Source organism: Vanellus vanellus, assembly GCF_965231255.1.
Source record: "Vanellus vanellus genome assembly, chromosome: 1".
Lineage (NCBI taxonomy): Eukaryota > Metazoa > Chordata > Aves > Charadriiformes > Charadriidae > Vanellus > Vanellus vanellus.
In genome coordinates, this window is record NC_138905.1 from 197,271,518 (window position 1) to 197,295,801 (window position 24,284).

General features: G+C 39.9%; 1 protein-coding gene across 1 annotated transcript in view; it reads right to left on the reverse strand.

Moving 5' to 3' along the window:
* Positions 1-202: 202 nt before the first annotated feature.
* KL (klotho) overlaps positions 203-24,284 on the reverse strand; it is a gene marked incomplete at its 5' end in the record, with an annotated part of 49,904 nt that continues 25,822 nt past the window's right edge. The window contains 4 exons of the mRNA XM_082495624.1: positions 203-586; positions 5,111-6,227; positions 8,811-9,079; positions 13,811-14,321. Of these exons, the coding sequence (XP_082351750.1) occupies positions 249-586; positions 5,111-6,227; positions 8,811-9,079; positions 13,811-14,321 (2,235 nt within the window). The 3' untranslated portion in view covers positions 203-248. The remainder of the gene's footprint in view (positions 587-5,110; positions 6,228-8,810; positions 9,080-13,810; positions 14,322-24,284) is intronic.

Sequence of the window (24,284 nt, forward strand, 5' to 3'; positions counted from 1 at the left end):
GCTGTGAGATAACTCCAACCACAGGAATTAAGGACTGGTCATAAACCAAATGTACTAAACCAGAGAAAACGATTTCTGGAAGCCATACGCCAGCAATCTCTTCTCAGTGTCAATGTGCTGCAGTATCAGGCAATGTAAATGCCTTCCTAGTGCTGAAGCAATCACAAGATTGTGCGCTCTTATTTCAGATTTCCCAAGGAGATGATACAAGAGAAAGGCCTGTGAGTAATGTATTCAAAGGGGCAGCTCTATTTATACCTTCTTTCTACCCTCTTGGTGTAGTAACTAATGAAGAATATAGTAACAATAAAAGCAACAAATATAAAAGAGATAAAGGCTAATAATGATTTTCTGGTTCGGAAGAAGTGGCATTCAGAACATGAGGCAATCTCTTCTGGGCACAGCAACTCAGGAGTTTCAGGACCAGGAAAACCGTTATTGTCAATTATTTCTCTGTAATGTTTCATAGAAGGCTTTGGTTCGTATTGATTTGCAACATAACTGTAAAGACCATATTTAGGAGCAGTCTTGTCATTAAAAGAATAGACAAAATATCCTTTCAGGTTAACGTTATCCAAGGTGTTAGCTGTGAAAGAAAACAAAGGGTTGAAGAAATGAATAAATGTCACTTTAGCATTAAAGAGCAGTACCATATGCCAGTACATAAAGCAGGGGCAGGGGCATGTTAAACCCACATTTCTCTTCTCCAAAATAAGATAAGGTACACGTACGTCTATGAAGTGTTTCTCATAAAAATCTGTCAGCCATTGCCAGTGTGATCTGAGAGTATCCTGCAATTTATTTCCTTGTGCTTGGTAAACACAGCTGTGAGCGCATGGCTGTATTTAATGATCAGCAGGCAGCCTATTGTGAAAAGATGACTCTCTTTTTTATGTATGAAAGAATACAGGTTTTGGCTTTCCTGCACACAGATTTCTGCCACCTGTTTCTCCAATTTCTCCTTCTCCCTTGCAGAGCACCCCCTGATGGGCACGGCCAAGGAATGGAGGACATCAGGCTGCACTTCTCACTACGCAAAGGCACAGTCACATCAAGAAAAGACGCGCCCATGCTAAGGCCACGTACCGGGAAATCACCAGGGCAAGTTGGAAGGTTATCTAGATCATAGTTCTCTCTTGTTATTGACCCGAGTTTCTGATCCAAGAGGACCTGTATTAGCCTTTATTGAGAACATGTCCACAATACATACTGCTAACTTGGCTACTGGAAAAGGTCCAGCAGCTGGAGCATTAACCTTGAGCCATCAGTCCTGCCTGACAAAACCAATCAATCCGCAGTAGTAAATAAAAACTGTAATACTTAATCTCTCAAAATCACTATTTTTTAACAAATTGAAGCAACATCTTCTAGCAGATGAACGCAGGACTGAAAGTTAACAATTGCTGAATTTTCATCTGCCTCTGGAAATAATTCTTTCTGCAGCCACATGCAAGACATTTAGCACCTCTAACCTACTTTTCATGCGTAAAATGAAGTAATATTTACCTGCCCTTTTACAGAGCTGCCACCCAGGATAATTAGTTTGTGCTTGTAAAATTGTGTGTGGATTTAATGGCGTTACATAACTGGTTACTGCTGTTCTTTGTTTTCAATTGGCAAAGACGTACTTAGTGTACAAAGCACTAAGAAATATAGCCTCAGTCCAAAGGGTCCCGTACTATGTTCTAAAACCATTTATCTGCACAAACCTGTTGTATCCCCTGGAAGAATGCAGGTGAGCAACGTTACACACACAAACGCTGCCACATGCAGTCCCTGTAACCAGTGGGAGGAAGAAGGCAGAATAGGAACTTTAAGGTGAGAGCACACATGTACCAAATCCCCTCTCATTCCTCTCTGGGGTGACACTAAGGTAAGGACACAATATTTGTAATTCATCTCAGTTACTGCACAGGGTCTCGCAGAAAGTTTCTTGGAGAAACCTAAATCAGTCATGATGCCAAGGTTAAGGACCTTGTTCCCTGTGTAAGGACAAGATGGACGAAAGCACAATACCAGAGCGGAAGAAGAAAAGAGAATGAAAAAGCTGGTATTACTGACAGACCAAACACTGTGGAGGGGTGTATGATGTCAAAAGTGGGGGAGTAAGCTTAGGGGCAAGTATTATGGCTAGTTAGCAGGGACATATTCATCCATGATAAAGAAGGTGGAAAGATAGGAAAATATGGCTTACATGTGATGGTTAAGTTGAAAAACATAGGAGCTATTTCCAGGCTGGACAGAAGAGAGGATAGGGAAGTGATTGGGAGAAACTGGTACCAGATCGGTATGACAAAGTTCTGTAAAAAACAGGGGGATGTGCAGGTGTTCTGGCTAACGGGAACTGGGAGAAAACCCCATATCCATACATGCTTTGAAAACAGAAGTGCCAAGAACTGGTACGGTCTAAAGTGGTAGGAAGAAAAGAAGCAATACAGAAAAAACAAATTGAAACCATAAGCCCAAATATTGCCAAGACATGCTTTTTTTAACTACAGACGCAGAAAACATACAGCCAGTGATTGAAAATGCTGGAGAAGGAACTCTTGGGCACTTAATAGTGATGTTCAGTAATTCGTGAAAGAGGTGGAAATTACAGAGGAGGAAGTTAAAGCCAATATTTAACAGAGTGGACAGGATGACCTAGCAAATTATGGAACTGCCAGCCATCCTTCACTACTGAGCAAAGGAGTGGAACATACTATGTAAGGCTTGATAAATAAGAATTACAGGAGATATATATGATTAATGCCAATCAGCTTAGCTTTATGAAAAATAAATCTTGTCAAACTAACTTGACATCTTTTTTATGAGATCAGCAGATCAATAAAAGTAATGATGTTGGAAGTAATATACTTAGAACTTCACAAGGCAACTGACTTGGTATTATATGGCATTTGGACCAAGAAAATAGAATGTTACAAGGTCAAGGGGAGCCCATAACAAACAGATTTCAACTGGTCTCAAACAGAACTAGTAAGTCTAGAAATGTAAATGCACGTAAGTGTCACAGTAGGTGTATTTTGACCGTGGTCATAGGAATTGGCTTTAAGCACTAAGATATGTAATGATCTTAAATATATCAGAGACCTAAAAGAAAAGCAAAACTATTTCTCACAAAGTTTGCAAATAATACGAAGATTAGGGACATAATTTCACTAGTGTAGCAAGCTTCGCACAAGCAAGCAACTGGCATTTGAACATGACCAAATATGAGGATGTCAAAGAACAAGCAGACCATACTTTGGCTGAATTCTGCCTGGGGGAGCAGGAATCTATAAATGAGTTTGAAATCTCAGTAGATAACCACAGAGTGAGAGAAACCAAGCTGCTGTCATGGCCAAAAGGGCGAATGGGACACTTAGATGCACGAAAGAGGAGTAAAAGGGTAAGAGGTTACGTTATACCCGCCTGCGATATAGGCATGACTGTGGTAGGAACGGTGTGTCCAGGTCTGGGTTTATGCCTTTCAAGGAGGATGCTGGCAAACGGGAAAAAGTTAAAGAATTGAAAGGGTCTGAGGAGAAGGATCTGGGGGTCCTAGTAGACAGTAAATTATCCTTGAGCCAGCAATGTGCCCTTGTCGCCAAAAAGGCCAATGGAATCCTGGGCTGCATAGGGAAGAATGTGGCCAGTAGGTCGAAGGAGGTCATTCCCCCCCTCTACTCTGCACTGGGGAGGCCACAACTGGAATACTGTGTCCAGTTTTGGGCTCCCCAATTCAAGAGAGACAGGGAACTGCTGGAGAGAGTCCAGCGTAGGGTAGCTAAGATTATTGAGGGATTGGAGCATCTCCCTTATGAGGAAAGGCTGAGAGAGCTGGGACTCTTTAGCCTGCAGAAGAGAAGGCTGAGGGGAGACCTTATGATTGCTTACAAGTATCTAAAGGGTGGGTTGAAGGAGGATGGAGACAGGCTCTTTTCAGTGGTTCCCAGTGGCAGGACGAGGGGCAATGGGCACAAGTTGGAACACAGGAAGTTCCGTTCAAATACACGGAAAAACTTCTTTACGGTGAGGGTGACAGAGCACTGGCACAGGCTGCCCAGGGAGGTTGTGGAGTCCCCTTCTCTGGAGATTTTCAAGACCCGCCTGGATGCAGTCCTGAGTAATGTGCTCTGGGCAATCCTGCTTTAGCAGGGGAGTTGGACTAGATGATCTCTAGAGGTCCCTTCCAACTCTGAAAACTCTGTGATTCCGTGATTCCATGGTTCTAAAGGATGTTTTATACTATGGGACACAAAGAGCTTCGTCTGTGTTATTTATCAAAGAAATGAGAGATTTTCAATGAGAGATTGTTTTCTCTCTGTGAATACTTACACAAGTAAAATACATGGAAATGCACAACAAAATGGCTTAAAGCTGAAACGAAAGACATTAATACTAGAAGTAAGGTTTATATATGTCTATACACACACTTACATATAAAAACAATAAATAATTACCCACTGCAACAGCCCACAGTGAGATGTAGAAGATTCTTCATCAGTAAAAGTTATCTCATTCGGGTCCTGTGCTTTTCTTAAGAAACAGTGTGTGTTGTATGACAGAATGACTCAAAATGCCTCCTTTTTGCCTTATAATTTATGAATCTTTGAGACAGAGAAAAAGACTGGTTTGGGCTCTGAATAGCAGGAAAGAGTCCAGGAAATGGCATAATGAGGTAGATAGCTGAATTATTATGAAGATCACTGTTGGATAAGATCACTGTTGGATAAGATACAGAGACAGCAGAGGAACAGAACTTATACCCAGCCCTGAGGCACATCAGTAGAGAGAAGCAACAAAGGGAAACAACAGCAGAAGTGCAATAAGAAGAAAATCTGACTAAACACATGCAGTGCTGATCACACAACATCTACTCAAATTTCTTGAATCCACAAAAAAGTTCTTCTGCTGTCTTATGCAGAATATGTGCAAGGTCAGTCTTCCTGATGTTTAGTAACACCAATCAATCATAAATCAAAGGAAAAACTATCTGTTACACAGTAATAACATCTCATTTACAGAGTATTCTACATAGGATTTCTTTTTTTAAAGTTAAACACATTCTGTCATACAGTGTATACTAATACTGGGATTTGTGACATATAAACCATCTATGGTTCCTTACCTTTTAAAGCTTCATTGATGTAATTCTGTATGTAATACACTCTGAGCTTATCATGCACCATATTCTGGTCATCATCAATACCATTAGCCATAACATAAACTGGGACATCGCCATACTTTGATTTAACCCACTTCAGCAGTTTACGCAGTCCCCAGGGCACTACTGCAGCTCTGCTGGGGGAGTGCAGCCATGTGATGTCATTGATCATTTGAACTTCAAGATAGTGGTCATATTTTAATGCATCTTCTTTCTCCCAGCCCACGAGGGTAGTAGTGTAGTGACTCAAAGCAAAAAAATCAAATGAGCCCTGGATTAACTTCTTTTCGTCTTCTGAGAAATAAGGCAAGTGGAAATTATACAGGTCAACACTGTTTCTTCGGTGAAGCCATGCTCTCATCACCTGTGGGTAGTCACCACTCCCAAAGATGGGCTCTGCAAGCCAGCCAATGTCAAACTCTAAAATTCTGTCAGCAACTTCTTGGTCATTCCTGGAAAAGGGACAAGCTGGTTCTACCCAGTCAGCATGCAGAGCTATAGATATTTTACCCTTCTGAGATCTCCTGAATTCTTTGTCATACAGATGCCATGCTTTTGCATGGGCTTTCAACAGGTTGTGCCCTGCGGTGTATGTCAAGTTTTTCACAGGCGGTTCATTCATTGTGATCCAAAATTTGACATGGCCCCCAAAACTTGTAAAGCAGAATTTGGCATACTCAACAAAAGCTTGAATGGTTTCTGGATTTTCCCAAGCTCCGTATTTGGCAAGGGAAACTGGAAGTTCTTGATTCTCGGCCATAGGTTGCCACAAAGCAACAACGGGAGTTATGTTAGCTCTGAGAAGTTCACTAGCAAAACACTGATAATAATGTACAAGTGTGTGGTTGACTAGAGAAAGGTTACCTAAAGGAAGGATTAAAGACCATTTCAGTGAAAAATGGAAGTGTGTGACATGCATTTCCTGCAGAAGAGCGATCTGGAGCCTGATAGCAGCAAAGTCAACACAGTGGCGCTTGCGTCTGGAGGTGAAAACTCCATCCACTTTAATAAGCTTCTTCGTCTGGTGAACGTCCCATACGTAAATATTAGAGTCAAGAAACTGGGTTGGTGTCGTGTCTACCTAGGTAGAATAAGAAACATACCAGATTCAAGCTGTTTGTTCTAGGTAGGTGGGAACATCATAACCACCAGGGACAACTTAGTGAAAGAATATCATAAGTCAAAATATTGCATTTAGCAACTCTCTCGCATCTCTGATCCGATAACATCTCTGGATCATATGAATTAATTAATCTTCTGTTAATATGTGACGCCAGAGAAGTATCAAATCTAACTATCATTTTCATCCTACTTCCCAAACAAGCTTATGCTAATGGTCACCACATTCATATCTTCTCCAAGTTGCGCCAGTCTGTACAAAACAAGGTATTGCTCAGGAATAAGACACTAAGCCTGTGACAGATCTCCAGAGAAGCAGACCTTCAGCAAGTACTACAGTAATTTTAAAAATGTTTTTCTTTCAAGATTAAGAAGCTATACCTAAGGACCTCTGTAGAGACACTCTGTTGTAAATTACCCAGTGGCTTCAGTTTCAAGACCACTCCCTGAACGCAGTAAAAGAAATAATGAATGCAACATCACTTCTGTGTTCAGTTCTTTTTCTGCCTGTGATGAAAGATGAGTAATGCTCTGCACTTGATTTTTAGCACGAATCCAGTTGACAAGCAAAATTTTTCCTTCCTGCTAAAGATGTCCTGTTTTATTTAACTCATACTGAACTCATTTCCAAGTTATTTCAGCAGGCTGTTGATGTCTGAATCAATTTTTTTCAGACCTCTAAGTAAACTCAGTATGTGTCACTCCAACAATAAATGCATTTCCCATAAGTCTTTAGGGCTTCAGATGTCCGAACTGCCTGTATGACATACTGGACACAGCAGAAGATGAGCTTCTTAGGGTCCCACAGGATTATACTGCCACTTATTAATGAATATTGCAAACACAATAAGGACTGGAAAATGGAAAAGTGAATTACTTAAAATAATGCACTGTGTAAAATCTCCTCATTCATACTCTAACATAAGTCTTACAAGACAGATCCAAACCACAAAATACTGGTCCCACATGTGTTTATTTGGGTTTTTTTTTTCCCTTTTTTTTTTGGTGTGTGTGCAAGGTTCCCCTGAGTTCAGATTTCCTTGTCCTGCCCTCTGTTTGAAAAGCAGGTGTCAGCCTACAACCAGTGTTCAACTTGTAGCTGAGGTCTGCAGACTGTATAAAGAAGCTGCTGAAAATCAGTTGCTATTTTCTCCGGAGAGGTCAGTACTGTGCTTATAGAAGAAAGTAATAAAAAACAGCATGTCTGAGGGAAATTGCTTTTCTGGAGAATTGTCCCTTGTAGATTACTAAAGCACACATTGCCACTAATACTGTGGGAATGCTGTCAAAAGAGTTTTTCCACAGTGATGCATCTACAAATCACAGTACCTAAGCCTTACAGCACAAAATGTTTGAATGGCCTCTTGAAATGAAAATATTCTGCTTTGAAGGTTTTGGGGATGGGAGGGATTTTTTAACTGTCTTAGGCTGACTGACTCCGCAACTTTATAGCTCTTATCGATCCCAAAGGCAGCAATTCCATTTCCAATCCTTCATCTATCTATAGCTAGGAGGACAATGACTGTTGAATCTTTTTGGAAATAGATAAGGAGGCTGCAGTATTTTTCAAGAGAACAAAGTCAGATCTTACTTTTGGAGTGAGAAAAAACAAACAAGCCCCCTATACTCTAGCCTTAAGAAAGATTCAGTCTTTGTGGAAAATCTAAATTAAAATTCTGTTCTTGGATCAAGCCTCAGCATTGAACTTACCTCTTTACTGTGGTTAGAGAAGCCCTGCAAGCCAAAACAGCATCTGAGAATTACAGAGCCAAGCTGTTACGGAGACCATAACTAAGCTACAATTTTTACAAGTGCTATGAAGTCTTAAAATTTGAAAGGTTCTCGCAAAGTATCAGATTTAGTTGCAATAAAGAGTAAGTGCTATGAACTGGATCCATGATCTAGATAGGTGCTATCCAGGGGCACTGAAGGCCTTCATCAGACACAGTACTACACAAAAGGACAAAGAAATTTCATCTAAATATAATAACATTTACTTTTTTTTTTACACAGAAGCCTTCTAACAACAGTACCAGGATATATATACATAAGATATAGAAACATGCCACTGGATTTTTAAAAGCTTTCAGGAAGTGTTTTAAAACTTATATTATCACAGCAGATAAATATATTGCCCTTAAAATTATGGACATCAAAAAGCAGTAATATTTCCCATTTTATAGACTAGGACACTTGGAAATACACTTTAGCAGATCTAATCAACTTCCATTCAAAACCGACTTACTTCCAGTAACTGATCACATAACATGTCCAGGGAAGATGAGCATCAGACCCCTTTCAATTTCTGTATGTTTTTCTAAAATGTTATTTATCGTATCTCACTCTGACTGGATCTCCTTGGTCACATGCAGAAGGTCTAGTGAAGACTGAAAGACACGGCATTTGGCACAAAAGCCTTGTACCCATCTCCTTGCAGCACTGTGGTAATATATATTGGCAAAGACACCGTATCCAGCAAATTTATCAATATGAACTCGTGCACTGATGTGGCTGGACAGCCTGTCGGCTTTATCATCAGACTCACCTGAATGTAGTTGTCAACAATTCCCCAAGCAAAGCCACAGGGAAAAATCCCTTCTGTGGGCTGGTTTTCAGGCAAAGGTGGGAAACCATTTTTTTCTATCAGCTTTTGATAGAACAAGACAGAAGATTTGGGCATCAACTTCTTGTCGTGGCTTTGAAAATCAACATAAAACAATCCACGTCGAATGCTGTATCCCCTGTGCCATTCAAAGCCATCCAGGAGGGACCAGACTGTGTAGCCAAACACATTAACTCCGTCGTACCGGATGGCTGAGGAAAGAACAAAACCAAGCTTATCACAGTGCTCATTTTCTTCTGTAGATTACACCGTAACAGCAGTGTTTGCAGTATTGATGTGTAAGAACAATGCAATAGGTCCGATAAGTTTAGTGGTGGACTTGGCACTGTTAGGTCTACAGTTGGACTCGATGACCTTAAAGGTCTTTTCCAACCTAAATGATCCTATGAATCTATGATTCTGAGTACCTCGGGGCCTGCCTCAAAGCCCTTTTCAGGGAAGATACTTCAACTGCGCTCAGGGAGCTGCCAGGGCACGGGTGCACTGTGAAAAGCAGCAGAGATACCTGGCTTGGCTTTAAACAAGCCAGCTTTAGAAAGAGAAGCAGTGCGGCAGTGGTTTGAGCAGTGCTGCTAATTAGGCATGCCAAACCTTAGCCTCAGAGCAGCACACGCTACGCTTGAACTGTTTGCTGCAACGGAGCCAGTAACTGCACCGCACTGCACGCTGCTAAGCACGCGCTGCAGCTCACTCCCGGGCAGCTAAAGTGCCATTAACGCAGCACTACTCTGTATGCAAACAAACCTTATGCTCTTTTTCCCTCCTTCCCCTCCACCACAAATACATATTGAGGAAACCCTGGCAACGCTTTTGCTGTGCTGATGAATTTTTATTACCACAGATTTTAAGTAGAAGTGATAATGCAGGAAGATCCTCGTTTTTTGATAATTTTACCTCTTCATATCTTTTATGGCATAGCATTTTCCAGCTTTAATATTTAAGGGTTTCTAAAAATATGTGTATGTTCTAGGTCAACTGTTTGACTTCTAAAAGTCACCACACTCTTTGTAGGTTAATATCAGGGTGTACTGGCATCTGTTAGTATTGCCAGCATTACAGTTTTATTTTAAGATTCCAAATGATACTCACTCATAGTTGTATTAAACACTGAGGTTCAGCAAAACGTTCCTGTGCAAGGCTCAGCTTCAGGAAAGCACAAAGGAGTGTGCTTATTTTAATTACATAATTAGACCCACCCCAATACAGCAACACATTTAAGCACATTCTTAAATGTTCTTTTGAACTCGAGTTTGGCTCTGTAGTCAGCAGAGTTTATCTTTATTACTCACCATCTTCTGTCAACCCAAACTGGGTAGGGACTGTACATAATATTTTCCAGCCTAGTAACACTGAAAGCGTTATTTCAGGCAACCAGAATATCAAGATCCTCATTTCCTGGTTTTATTAATGTACCTAATTACAATCAGTTATGAAGGACCACATGGATTCTTGATTCCAACCCTGTTTGCATCAACTAAATGAACTGTGGTTAAATAAGCAATTAATTTGGCCCAGTGTCTATCAGAGGTCATGAGAAAATGTCGAAGGAAATGGAATATTTCTCATCCTAAAGGCATCATTCTTTTGTGTTTGGCAAATGCCAGTATTTTTCTAACCTCTGCATGCACCCATGATGACATCTGCCGTACCAGTAAAAGCCAATACAGGTCCACTATGTGAACTGGTCTCAGTGAGAATTTCTCTTTGAACAGCATCTCATCCCTTCTGTAAGTCATCACACAGCACTCCCACACTTCCTGAGCATCTCATAAAAATTCTCCTCAAATCCTTCTTTAAAAATGAGCTTACTTTTAAATGCCACCTATGAAAGAAGTAACTTGAAAAGTTTTTGGAAGTTCCAAAAGGTTTGGAAGTCTCAAACACAGTATCCCACATGAATTGCATGGTACTGAAAAACCACAATGAAAATTACTGTCTTTTTTTTTCTTTTTCTATCTCCCCTCTTTTTTACGTCTGTTGGCACACAAGCCAGGCTGACTGAAACCTAAACTGCCTTTTCTTCTGAAACTGAACAGCCTTGTCCATACTACCTACTGGAACTCCTGACCTGAGCAATCCCCCACAGCATGCCTAGAAGTGTGCTACTGTTCAGGCCAGAACTCTGCCAGAACTGGGTTAAAAATTAAACAGCACTTCAGTTCATGCTCTGTTTAGCTCACTAGCATAGAAGCGCTCCAAGGAAACACGGCAGACCCATATGCATCAAATACAGATCCTTAAAACCCTCTGCTCAGCTGCTGTCCAACCCCAGAGCATGAAGGTGAGGAGCATGAATGCCACAGCAACTGCTTCCATGTGAAAGGTGCCCAAGGATCTATGTCTTGCCTCTGGATATAGCTAAGAACAGCTTGGTCAGACCTGTCAGGGGCCTGACTGTTCCCTTCCTCCTTAAGACTCTTTGAATTCAGACCTGCTAGCTCCCAAGATAATGACCTAATCCCTCAGCTTAGTCAACATGGCACAGAGAAGCTTGCATACCCTCCTGGTCAACATGCTCCAGGAACAATCAATTTATTTGTTGCACCAGAGACAGAGCAGGGAAGTGAATATGACCCCAGAGTAAGTGGTTAGATACCCACCCATGTGAGAAGATAGCAATTAGCAGGTCTAATTAATATTTAACTACTTTCTATTACAGCTCTATTTACTCTATTCAAACCTAAATGGCATTTTGGGGGGGAAAAAAAAAAAAAGAAAGCAATAATAGTAAACAGAAAAAGGATTTGGGGCTGTGAATCCCACATTTTTTCATAGGGCCAAAAAAAAAACCAAAATTAAAGATGTATGGAGCTTGTCTACAGCATGCAGTGTCAGAATGGATGTCTACATCAGCACTTCAACTGACATCAGGAGCACACTTTTGAGCAAATCTCCCTCCTTATCACACTTCAGTTCACATCATAGTGCGGTCTCAGGATGCATGACCTGGGTTCCTTTGGGGTGAAATTAATCCAGAAATGGGCTTCAGGAATGCACACAATGTGGACACCAGGCCCCCAACACCAATTCTTCTTAATCTACAGGCTTGCTCGAACAGGGCTGCATTTACTTGTTAACATACATATAGAAATAAGTAGTTTTATCCGAACCAGTGCATATACACCATCAGGCAAAGATACTGGCCAGGTCCAGGAAGCAGCAAAACCACATTTATGTGGCCCTGGGTCTAAATTAATTATCCTTGTTTCCCAGTGCTATAGCTCCAATGCTCTTTTACCTCCCTGTAACTGCTGGAGTGAATCTCATCATAAATAGCTCACAAATCTCCGCACTACACTGCTTTATTGCACTGGATAGACACGTCCTCGGGCTATGAGAGACAACATGTGCCTTTGTCCTTGGTCTTTAATGTTGTCCAACAAGAATGCTCAGAGCCAACATGATGCCTTTTGTGGCTCTTTCTCAACTAAATTCCCCTAGGTATTGCATAGAGAGCTTTGGTATTTACATTGGATTTTGCAAATTATAATGACAGAAGATTTGCATGCAGTAATTTTCATCGTAATGACACCAAAGTCCCTTCTGCAAATCCAGTCTGTTTCTGCTTTTTTTTTTTCTGTAAAGAGCTTAGCCAAGTGCTAGTACTCTTAAGTTAATACAAGATTGTCATACTGTTGTTGTTGCTGTTATTATTATTGAGTAGCACATTAAAATGAATGGAAGTCTGTAAATTGAAATAGTTTCCAGTCAGCTGTGATTAAAAGGCAGATCCATATATGTATGTCAAGCAATTTACAAACTAAGCAGAAATATGGGTAACAGGAATAAGACCCCTTCATGAAGATGAGCTCTTCATCTGACTTCATGTAGACTAGAAATACTGTACTTGCAAGTTAGTAACTGGTTTGCATTCCATTCTTCCCATTTTGGATGCATTGAGGCATGTATTTATTCACCTTTTAATTTATTTGCAATAATTAGGTTTCTGAAATAGCAAATGAAACAAACATAGGACTCCTCTGCACCTTCATGAGTGCTGAGACAAAAATGAAAGCCATTTTTGCCCATCCCCTGTGTGAAAATTGCTATGTAACACGACTACCTTGTCTGAACAAACAGCTACAATAACACTGTTTTTAAAACCAGAACAGTACACTTTAGACAAGTAGATCAATTATTAAATTGTAAATTAAGAAATTTAAAGATTATGAAAGTGGAAATGGGAACCTCAACAATGAACTGATGACTACTAGGATTGAAAAAAATCTGTTTTGCCACAAGGAAATGGGAAAATAGAAAATAACTCTCATACAAGATAATGTATTTCTCTTACTGTTTGGAAAAATAATAAGGTAACAATTTAAATAATTTATACTATATAATCTCAAACACTCATTTCTCCTTAAACTGATGCAAATTCAGATTATTGTGATTGATGTCCAGACCTGTACTAATGTAAAATTTGTGCAAGGGCAACACTGAGATGCAGAAGGAAAAGGTTCCAATTTTTCATTTAAAAATGTATTCTTTCAGCCTTATATTTTCTTCAGATGAACTTACTCTTGCACAGTATTTACCTTCCACCTTCCCACATATATATCCTTACATTTTGTACGTATGCATTCATACATCTACGAGATGGAAAACAACTATTAATAAATAACACAGTAAGTTTCCCTAAGACCATTGCAAATATAGTTGACATGTTTTGCACTTCTTCGTGCCAAAGACAGTAGAAATTTTCCTACTGGCTTCAAAGACATCAGTATCAAGCTCACCAAATATTCAGGGTCTTCAAGAGAACAAACCCAGGAAAGTGATTTGGAGTCTCATTTCATGAGTGCCAAGATGAATATTAAAGACCAAAATTAGTTTTCAGCCTGGTTCTTTAACAAGTCTCTGTAGGCAATATTTTGCATTATAATTTTGTCAAGCACATATTAATACAACCTCAGCCTTACCTTTTAAAGTTTCCATAATGAACTTTTTAAGATAGTAAATATATTTGGCATCATCTCTCTTGGTGCTACCAGAAACAAACCAGCTGTTCTCCACAATGAATATCTGGGGGTTGTTATATTCACTGCTTATCCAGTACAGGAGCTGCCTCAGGCTTATTGATTCCAACTGCTGGAATTTCATGTGGGAGTCCAAGAGCTGGAAGCTCAGGGTAGCTCCAAAAGAAAGAGCAAAAAAGTCTGCTGTTCCCTTGATATATTTCTGCTCAACTTCACTGAATTCAGGCAACAGAGATGAGAGGTTGCTCTTCATGCTCTCTGGATAGTCACCATCAATAAATATGGGCTTAGCAAACCATCCGAGCACGAAATCAAGGGATTTTTGACATTCTTTTATGTTTTTTTCAGTCATATGTCGTGGTTTTATCCAGTGGGAGCTAAGGGCAATGGACACTTTTCCTCTTTGAGTTGGACGAAAATGGTCATTGTAGAGATGCCAGACTTTAGCATGGGCCTGTTGAAAAGAAAGATTGTAATTAATGCACCTGAAATTCCATTTGAAGTAACATACTTAGTCTCAAGTACTGATGTCCAGTGTCACGTAGTAACCACATAAAAAAGGCATTTGAGGGCTCAGCCTTATTCATTCATATATTAATACTAATATCATATATCAACTAGGAGTCACTAGTTGTTCATGGAAAACAGCAACTCGGTTTTCCATGAAATACTATTCCAGGCACTGAACACACTTTTAGTAGTTAGCTAGGCACCTTTATTAACTTTTATTATTGAGTTCAGACATACTTCCAGTATTTACAAAAATGAAATGTATTTAACTAAACAAGTTTCAAAGTATGTTTTCGTTATAGCAGAATCACTTTATCTGTAGATTCACATATATATATATAAAGAAGGAAGGTCTATTCTTAAGAACTGCCCAGATCTCTCAAACAACAAGACAAAGAAACACCCTTGAACTTATTCCTCTTTGAACCAGAACACACAGTATAGGAAAAACTACCAATCTGGATTTTAAGAAGTCTGGTGAAAAACAATTTACCACAGCTCCTGAAAAATCATTCCAATAATTCAATTTAATTTGTTTTATTAAAATTTGCTGTGTACGTCTAGCATCAGATTTCAACCACTTGTCTTGGTATAATTTTATCTGTTACTGTGAGGAGATCTTTTCTACCAAATTTCTTTCTCGTGATCTTACAGAGTCAGTTTAAACAGTCTCTTGATGTTCCCTTTGAAAGCTAAATAGATTAAGTTCCTGGAGCCTCACATTATCTTCAGGCATAGCTTCAAACCATTCTCACTGCTCTCCTCTGATTCTCTTCCAATTTGTCATCATCTGTCTTAAACTGCAGAAGCAGAATTGGACATAATACGCCAGTGGTAGTCTTGCCAGCAGTAAAACCAGAGACAATTTAATACACCATTTCTGTTTATGTGGCCGTAGCGTTACACTGAGAGCATATGCTTATCTAAACTACCATATCTCCAGAGCCCTTCACCATCTAAAACATATTTTTTCTTTGCACCTAGCTTACAAAAAAACTTTGACTGCTCTATGAATCAACATCCCATCTTTCTGTCACCTACACATTAGTAGAAATTGTAATGCTTTTTTCTAGGTCATTGATTAAAAAGTACAAAATATGAGATCTATTCATTAGAATAAAGCCTACCTAATAACTATTCCCAGTTTACATTTGCATTTTGAGACTTATCAGCTAGCATTTGTTCTTATGTGCTGTGATGACATGAACCTCCACTCTTGCCATACAAAGTCACAGGTGTGATGAATATATATGACAGATTATTAATCAAAATGTCACACATTTTTAGCCCTCCCTGGAATATAAGCCATATAGAAAGCCTTATAATTCCACTCCATGCAGTTGGTATGTTGGCAAATTTTATCATTAAAGTATTGATAGCTGCTGTTCATGGTTTCATTTTCACACACTCTTACCATTCAAGCTTTGAACCACAATGATTTCCAGTTGCCAGCATTACTAGGAACATTAAGCAATTAAGACTATTAATCATTTTTGACAGAGACACTGTTAATTACCCAGGAAAAAATAATGAATTCTATCATTCTACTGTTCTTGCAGAATTTTAATTCTCACTGCTGGGAGGAAAACAATTGGAAGTGAAGGACAACTAAAGGTAAGATCAATAATCAAGGCTCAATTCAGCTGCCCCCGTAGAGAAACCTGCTGCCTTTGAGTCATCATGGGGTATAAAAAACGTCTGTGCAGATCTGACACCAGCTCTAGAGGAGACTAGACCCATGTCCTTTTAGAGTTGTCACCAAATCCCAAAGAGAACAATCTTGGAAACTCTGAATCACAGTACACATCTATGTGTGTGTATCTGAATCAAGCTCTCAGTTGCAAACTTCAACGTACATGCTCTCATTTATAATACATCAATAGCACAAATAAATGTGATGTGGTCCTACCATCTATCTATACTAATACAATGGATTTTGATGCTAGTGAGAAACTAAATATAGTAACCATTTCAAAGTCTCGTGTCGAAAATAAGAGCTGACCTAAGCACAGACTTAATTTTGCTTCACGCTGAAGCTCCGTTATGATGATGAAAGAACAAAAGACTTCACACACCATGACCAAAATGCTATACACCCAACACTTTAAATATTACTTTTAAAATACCATTGGGAACAAATATGCCACCACTTGCAACTCAAATTTGCACACCCAAATTTTCCCTCATAAAGGTGCCATATATTATTCCTCTGTTGGACCTGGCTCGTCTCATGATTTCCTGTCTCAAATGTTAAGATGCCACAATGCACACTCTCAAACACACAATGTAATCTCTGTCATCTGCATTTGCAAGTATGCTGCCCACCCACAGAGCACCTCGAGAACTATGGAGTACTTGCCCCTCAACTCTCAGCCATCCCTACTCCTATCAGTGGAAAGCCATCTTCCAGCTTTTTAGTATCCATGATTCTACCATGAAGCAAGGAAACTATGACAGACAGAACCTATTATTTAGTTTAGACAAAGACACGTTCTACAGACAGATGAAAGCAGGCAAGAAGAAGCCCACTTAAACGTCTGCCCCCTGGAGTGTGCATCAAGTGAAATTATACCCTTGCCATAAAAAAACAGCTAAACATAAAAAAATAGTGCATCAAAGTCCCCAGGCTCTGTGGACATTAATGAAGTAGTTCAAAACCACACAGAAATAAAAGCTGGAAGAAGCCAGTGACAGAGCAGTGAGTCTCTATGGAAATCTGGGACAGAATTCATTTGCCTAAAATTAGGTGTCTAATGCAGTTTTAGAGAATTCAGCGTATTCCAGCCTCTAACTGCAGTTTCAGAAAGCTGTGAGTCTTCCATAACTCCTAAGTCACATCTTTCAGCCCCACAGAAACACCTGGGACACTATAGGATGTGTAAAATGGTAATTCACACCTATACCTATATCTTCCGGCAAATGAATCGCACTCCTAGGGTGGGACTTATTTTGAGCTAAAGACACCTTTTATTTCGCTGTCCACATGTGAGCTAGATGCCCAGGCTTCCAGTTTTACCTGAATGAAGCTGGTAGACCCAGTGGGAGACCTTGCTCTTCTGGAGCTGCAACTGGAAGCCAGGCAGAATATCCTAGGGTCGCTCAAATGACACTATATGTCTTTGCTGGGACAACTGAAACCTCCCAGATGTCTATTAATTATAATCAGACTTTAGCCTCCCAGATCACATACACAGAATATAAGTAGAAACCAGCCTACCACCAGTTTCTTCATATTTATCTGAAATCTTATATCCTGATTTCAGTGACTCACCTATTGGTACCTACTTTTAGTTCAAAACTAACTAGGATTAAGATCATGGTGATATACACTACAGTGCTTTTACTGACACACAGAACGGTGACTGCATGCTCTTTGTTTTGCAAGGTGCCGAGGGGTCTTACTTAAACAGCGTTTACCTTAACCTCAAAATGCTTATACCACTAAGAAAATCATGAAGTTCTATACCACCATGAAAATGATAAAAAGTTTCAAGATGTGGCTTGTCCTTTGCTAAGTCCATTTTTATGTCTGTACTTCACTCAAGTTTCAGGCTCTGGCACAGTCCTGTTTTCAAGTCGATACGTTCTTCTTCCCCTGACTTTCCCACCCAATATACCTATTTGGACCACGCTCTACCTATACTCAACTTGTGAAACTCTGATATTGGTCATGTTAGATCAGCCTTCAAGAGATCCCTGTGTGAGCCAAAGTCGATAATGCCAAAATGGAGCCTTGATGAAGTGTCAAACACACTTCCAAGGCAGAAAAGCCCCCTGCAATACCATAGCATGGGCTAGTCCTACAAAGTCCAAATTCCTGCAGTGATAGCAGAAATAAATCAACACAGGCAAATAGACTTTGCAATCTGACACAGTCATGTCCTATTCTATTGCAGGACAGAGCTATATAGTCCAAGAATTATTAAAGGTAAAGTCAGTTTAGTCATGCAGAGACATTTGTTTGTCTGACTACTCCTCTAAATTCCTGTCCAAGATCATTAAGACCTTTCTGTGACTGGTGCTGATATGTATCATCCTACGAGTTCTCAGTACTTACATCTATCATGACGCATAACCTTCACAAGAGCAAATCAAGAATTATAATTGGGAACATCATGATTCCATAATTTTTGTTCATTCCTCTAGAAAAAGTTGTCTCAATTTTAAGTTGTGTGTCTTCTGAGCCAATAATAATACCATTCATTTCACAAATCAACTGCACGAATAACCTGCTCTCCACGCTCAGATGAACTATCCTGTATTTACTCTCTATTTACATGGTAATGAAACTGAATAGGAAAGCGTTACTGAAACTCATTTAGCAATACAAAGAGAAGAGTTAATTGGAAAAGATGTGCAAAAGCTTTTTGATCACTAGAAACCAGGCCAATGTACCTCCAACAAAAACGTCATTATTCTGTCCTACATCAAAAGCCCTTATGAAATTGATATAATTATTGGAACGACATGGGAAAGTCTAGTATATGATTAGTGAGAATGTACCAAGGAGAAAAATGTAATGTATTTTTTCCCCTGTATCATCAAAAGCAAGTATTATAATCACAAGCTATAATAAAGGATGTCACATTTCACGTAATGTTTCACCTTTAGATCCAAAGTCAAGTAGCATTTACCCACACAGTGTTTGGGCAAAACGTTCTCTTTCACAAGCAAATTGTATTCTTAACACTGAGTAACAGATACAGGTATTTAAAAATTGCTTAAGGTTCTTTCCATATTTCAAAACTGGTAAGACAGTATCTTCATGTATAAAGCATAGGACTTTGCTATAGATAGCATGTTAGTCATGTAGTAACTTCATCTGTCCTCTATAATTCCTTCCCAAATAAGTATTTTTCTAGTTTTCTTTTTAGAGACTGTTAGCCAACATAACCACAGATGATTAATTCAATAAATTTCATATTTTTGACCAATCTCAACAACCTAAGACTAGAATTAGGCTTGTAATGGGTACATAGAACGCAAAATGAACGCTTTTCAGTCTATAACTACTTCATGTAAAATTTGGTAAAATTATAGCTTTAAGTATTGATCACACATCTGAACTACACTGTTCAGTTTCAGTTTCTTTCTCAGTACAATTTAGTCACTATTTTTCACCCTGTGCTGGTCACTGTAACATGCTGATGCCTCGTGAACATGAATGAATTAACACCTGCCATACATAAGGCAGGAAACCATACCATTCCTATTTTAAGAATTGGGAACAGAGATCTTATGATATGCGTAGAAGAAGAAAAAATAAACCAGATACTTAACTTGTAGAGCAGTGTATTAACTCCAGAAAAATGCCTGTTTGGTATGATACTCATCTCTACAGAAAAACCACCAAAGATGTCGTTAAATACCTGTCTGAAGGTACAGCAGACAGACAAAAAAAAAAAACAAACAAACACGTTTCTGCCCATCACAGGCAAAACAGAGAGGAGCTTTGCTAGCATGAAAAAAGAAGGTAACCTGAAAGTATGAAGCTAAGCCACAGGCATTAAGATGCATTGCAGGTATTCCAAAAATATTAGCAGAAGGGAAAAAAAAAAAAAAACACAAAAACCCCACAGAAGATAATGAAGCAGGTAAGAGTTATTTTTATACTTTCAATTTGAATTTTATAGCAGATTAAAGTCTGGGAAGGCTTGTACTTTCACATACTGTATGTATAAGCATAAGTGAACATTATCACATGGATCGAGAGCAGCCATGAGAAGGACCTGGGGGTGCTGATTGATAAGAAGCTCAACATGAGCCAGCAATGCGCAATCGCAGCCCAGAAGGCCAACCATATACTGGGCTGCATCAGAACAAGTGTGGCCAGCAGGTCAAGGGAGATGATTCTGACCCTCTAACTCTACTCTGGTGAGACCCCACCCGGAGTACTGTGTCCAGCTCTGGAGCACTCAACATAGGAAAGACATGGACCTGGTGGAGTCGGTCCAGAGGAGCGCCACAAAGATGTAAGAGGAGCACCTCTCCTGTGAGGACAGGCTGAGAGAGTTGTTCAGCCTGGAGAAGAGAAGGCTCCAGGGAGAACTTATGGCAGCCTTCCAGTACCTAAAGGGGGCCTACAGGAAAGCTGGGGAAGGACTTTTTACAAGGCCATGTAGTGATAGGATGAGGGGGAATGGCTTCAAACTGGAAGAGGGCAGATTCAGATTAGCTATTAGGAAGAAATTTTTCACTCTGAGGGTGGTGAGGCACTGGAACAGGCTGCCCAGAGAAGTTGTGGAAGCTCCACCCCTGGAGGTGTTCAAGGCCAGGCTGGATGGGGCTTTGAGCAACCTGGTCTAGTGGGAGGTATCCCTGCCCATGGCAGCGGGGTTAGAACACGATGATCTTTAAGGTCACTTCCAACCTAAACCATTCTATCATTCTATGATATCACAGCTGAAAAACACAAAGTGACCGCTATGTGACACGAGGAAATCAAAACCCCCTTGATCTCATATTGTCAGGTGACTGCTGTCAGAAACCTCTCCTGTACCTTTCTGTACTTCAAATACAGAAAGCCTAGATGTTATGGCACAAGCCCTGAGTTAAGGCTGTCTCAGGCTGACCCTGCCTTGAAAGGCGACTCGCTTGGCAGGTACCCTGCGGTGTGGCAGCCAGCAGGAAGGCAGCTGGACTGTGCAAGGCCCAGTCATCACCTGCATCTGAGCAATTCACATGCACAGCAAAGGAGAAAGCTTCCACGCCACAATTCACCCAAGCCATTTTCAATGCCCAGACAAGAGTGAGGTGAGAAGTACCCGTTCCTCTCCGCTCCCCACGCAGGCAGGCTGACACGGCCACTGGAGTCGATATCCCCTCCAAATAAACTAAAGCACCAAGAGACAAGTGTGCTGGGAAAGCAGTTTGAAGTCTCCTGAGACGCAACACACTCTGAAAAAATAAAGGTCAGCTGGCAAAGAATTAAGCGGCATTTGACTTTGAGAAGCAATGGGAGACGAGATAAAAATAGCTTTATTTCTGACAACAAGTGCTTCTGAGACACTTGATGTGTTTAATCATTTTCCGTTACCTCTGACAGAAAAGATTAATTACGGAACTGCACAAAAATAGTTCAAGGAATGTTGTGACCCATGTGAATATTAAAGATATGAGAGATTCTTAAACAGAGTACAAAAAGAAGATAAAAGTACAGAGAGAGCAGTTTGAGTGATTTAAAGCTGAGAGACAATCTTGCAGTACTGAAGGGAGCTAAAATAGTCCCTGATAAAAGACTTGACTGATTGGAATCTGGGACACAATGCTCAGGCAGTATTTAGGGGAAGACCAAGATATAACCATTGCTATCAAAATTGTTTTGGGCGTGCTGGAGCTGTATAAACATACGAAAGCTCCAGAACTGAGACTGACCTGCAAAGCCCTCTACCAGAGCATGAACAGCCCAGGCCGTTGACATACTCAAGTACACAAAATCCTGCAAAAAAGATACAAGGGAAAAAGTCACGGAAAACTTAGTTGTAATCCACAAACGCAAGCAGACAGAACTGCACAGGGTGTAGTAAACAGCATGAACCAAGACAATAACACCACTGTGCAAGAGCTGATAATCATCAGACAAATGTACAGAATGAAGAGGATGAAAAAAGGACCATGACTTTGGAGGAACCCTTAATGGGAACAGTGGTAAAGTTTGTGGCAACTGAATACATTATTATCCCCAAAAAGCAAAAGGAACATTAATGGATTTTAACTCACGCTCTGCTTGGAGAGAAAGTAACATGGTGCTGGAAACAGTAGTGAACAAAAAAGTTAAGCATATAAAACTCTCATAAAATGCACATAAAACTAATATATCAAATATATATGTAGAATTTATAAAACTGATAAAATAATGCCCAGTCAGAGCACTGAGATTAAATGGATGCTAAAAACTGGAAAAGACAGTATTTGTAATAGTACTGGCAAGAAGGAATCCATTATGGCTCCAAACCTTTGGTTTCATGAATGTTTGTACAAACGGAATCTAGATGGAAACAAAACAACCGAGGGAGACTGTCTGCAGGAAGCACTCAAACTACAGAACAGAGCTTCAGAAACCAAAAGCCACCGAATTCACAACTCTCCCCTATGCTAAGGCAGAAACCGAAAAAGATAGATAAGCCTGTTGCTCTCAAACATCATAGTGAGGAGAACTACCACAGCAACATATATACTCTTTAATGACATCAGTTTAAAAAATAGATGTAGATGTAGATGTAGATGTAGATGTAGATGTAGATGTAGATGTAGATGTAGATGTAGATGCACACAGGTAAGGCAAACACCCACCTATGCATATTGACCCCCTCAATATAGCACTCGGAAATGCTTGTTCTACATACTGCGGAACTATGTTTGCTAACTCAGGTGTTTCACAGGGAGAAAGAATGTATTTCTGAAGGTTTAGTGGAAGCACATGAAGAGCTTTGAAAAGACTCAGAGCAGTTAGCAGAAGCTAAACAAACAAAAAGTACCAATGACATAAAATTAAAAGTGTGTTAGAAAGAAAAAATTGCTTAGCAAAAGACATAAATAAACACAGATAAGAGTAAAGCCCATCACCAATATGTGCGCCCGATGGACAAGAAAGCGACAAAAAGATTTCAGCTTGCTGGCCCTAATGTAACTAGCTAAACCAACAATCCAGCTTGCAAAGCTGTTGAAGATGACCTACAATTTTGGGTGAAAACTATAGAATAAAGAACTCAGGTTACTCATTACCACTATCCTTGCATTTAAAGCACCCAGAATAGAAACCTTATGCTCCGGTGTTAATGATTAACCCTGAATCTTACCCTGAGCACACCAACAGATTAAAAATAAATTCACAGAATCAACATAGAATCATAGAATGGTTTGGGTTGGAAGGGACCTTTAAAGGTCATCTAGTCCAACCCCCCTGCAATGAGCAGGGACATTTTCAGCAACTGACCCAAATGAAGCATGTATCGGCTCCTGGAGATGTACTGGAACACTCCGTGTGCAACGTAATGCTGAGAGTTTCCAAGGAAAAAGACAGCAAGAAATCCCTGTCATACCATTATTACAAGAAGATTAGCTGATACTGGATTTGGCAAATCCATGTTTGTAGAGTTGGGAAAGCCTGAGAGACTGGCAGTCAGAAATTATTCCTGAGGTACATTAATGTGCTGTGCTAAAAGACCCAGAAGTTCACCTAGAGATGAATGGGTAGAGGCTTTTCCCCAACTATGGTCCCAAAAGAAATTAGACTGCAGGAATATTCATGGCAGTGTTTATGAGTCCTGACCATCAGCCACAGAAGCAGTAAAAATATCCCCAGACAACCGAGAAAAGCTTATTGGAGCAACAAATAGTTGCGTGAAGATCAGGCATTTCAGATGCTCCAATCTGGCTTATCATAAAAGCAGACAGCAGAATTTAATAGCTAAGGGATGATTTTTTTAGCAATGAATTCTGTTACACCATAAACCACACCTGTTGTAGCAAAAATGCCAGAGTCTGGCATAACAGATTTAGCATATGCTGTCTTTGTGATCTTGTTATCAGGACAAGGCTGGGAAGAATTTCTCCCTACATTTACAGGGCAGCAGTACCCCATTATATGCACCCATCACCCAAGGATTTCACTGTGCTCCAGCTTTATGCAATATTCTTAGTATCCAAACATGCAAAAAATTATCAGAGGCTGATCAAATCCATGTAATTTCATGAACAGATGAGGTATTAACTCACAGCCAGACTCAAAAAGGGATGAAAGAGTTAATTAAGTAAGCAATAACTTTGGGACTACAATTCTAAATGAAGTGATGAACAGGTCAAGTGATACAGGAAAGAATAAAGTACTTAGCAGTAGACTAATCACCATAACAACAGCAAGCAAAATTAATAGGAAGCTCCTTGCTCTGTAAGTCTGCATGAGCTC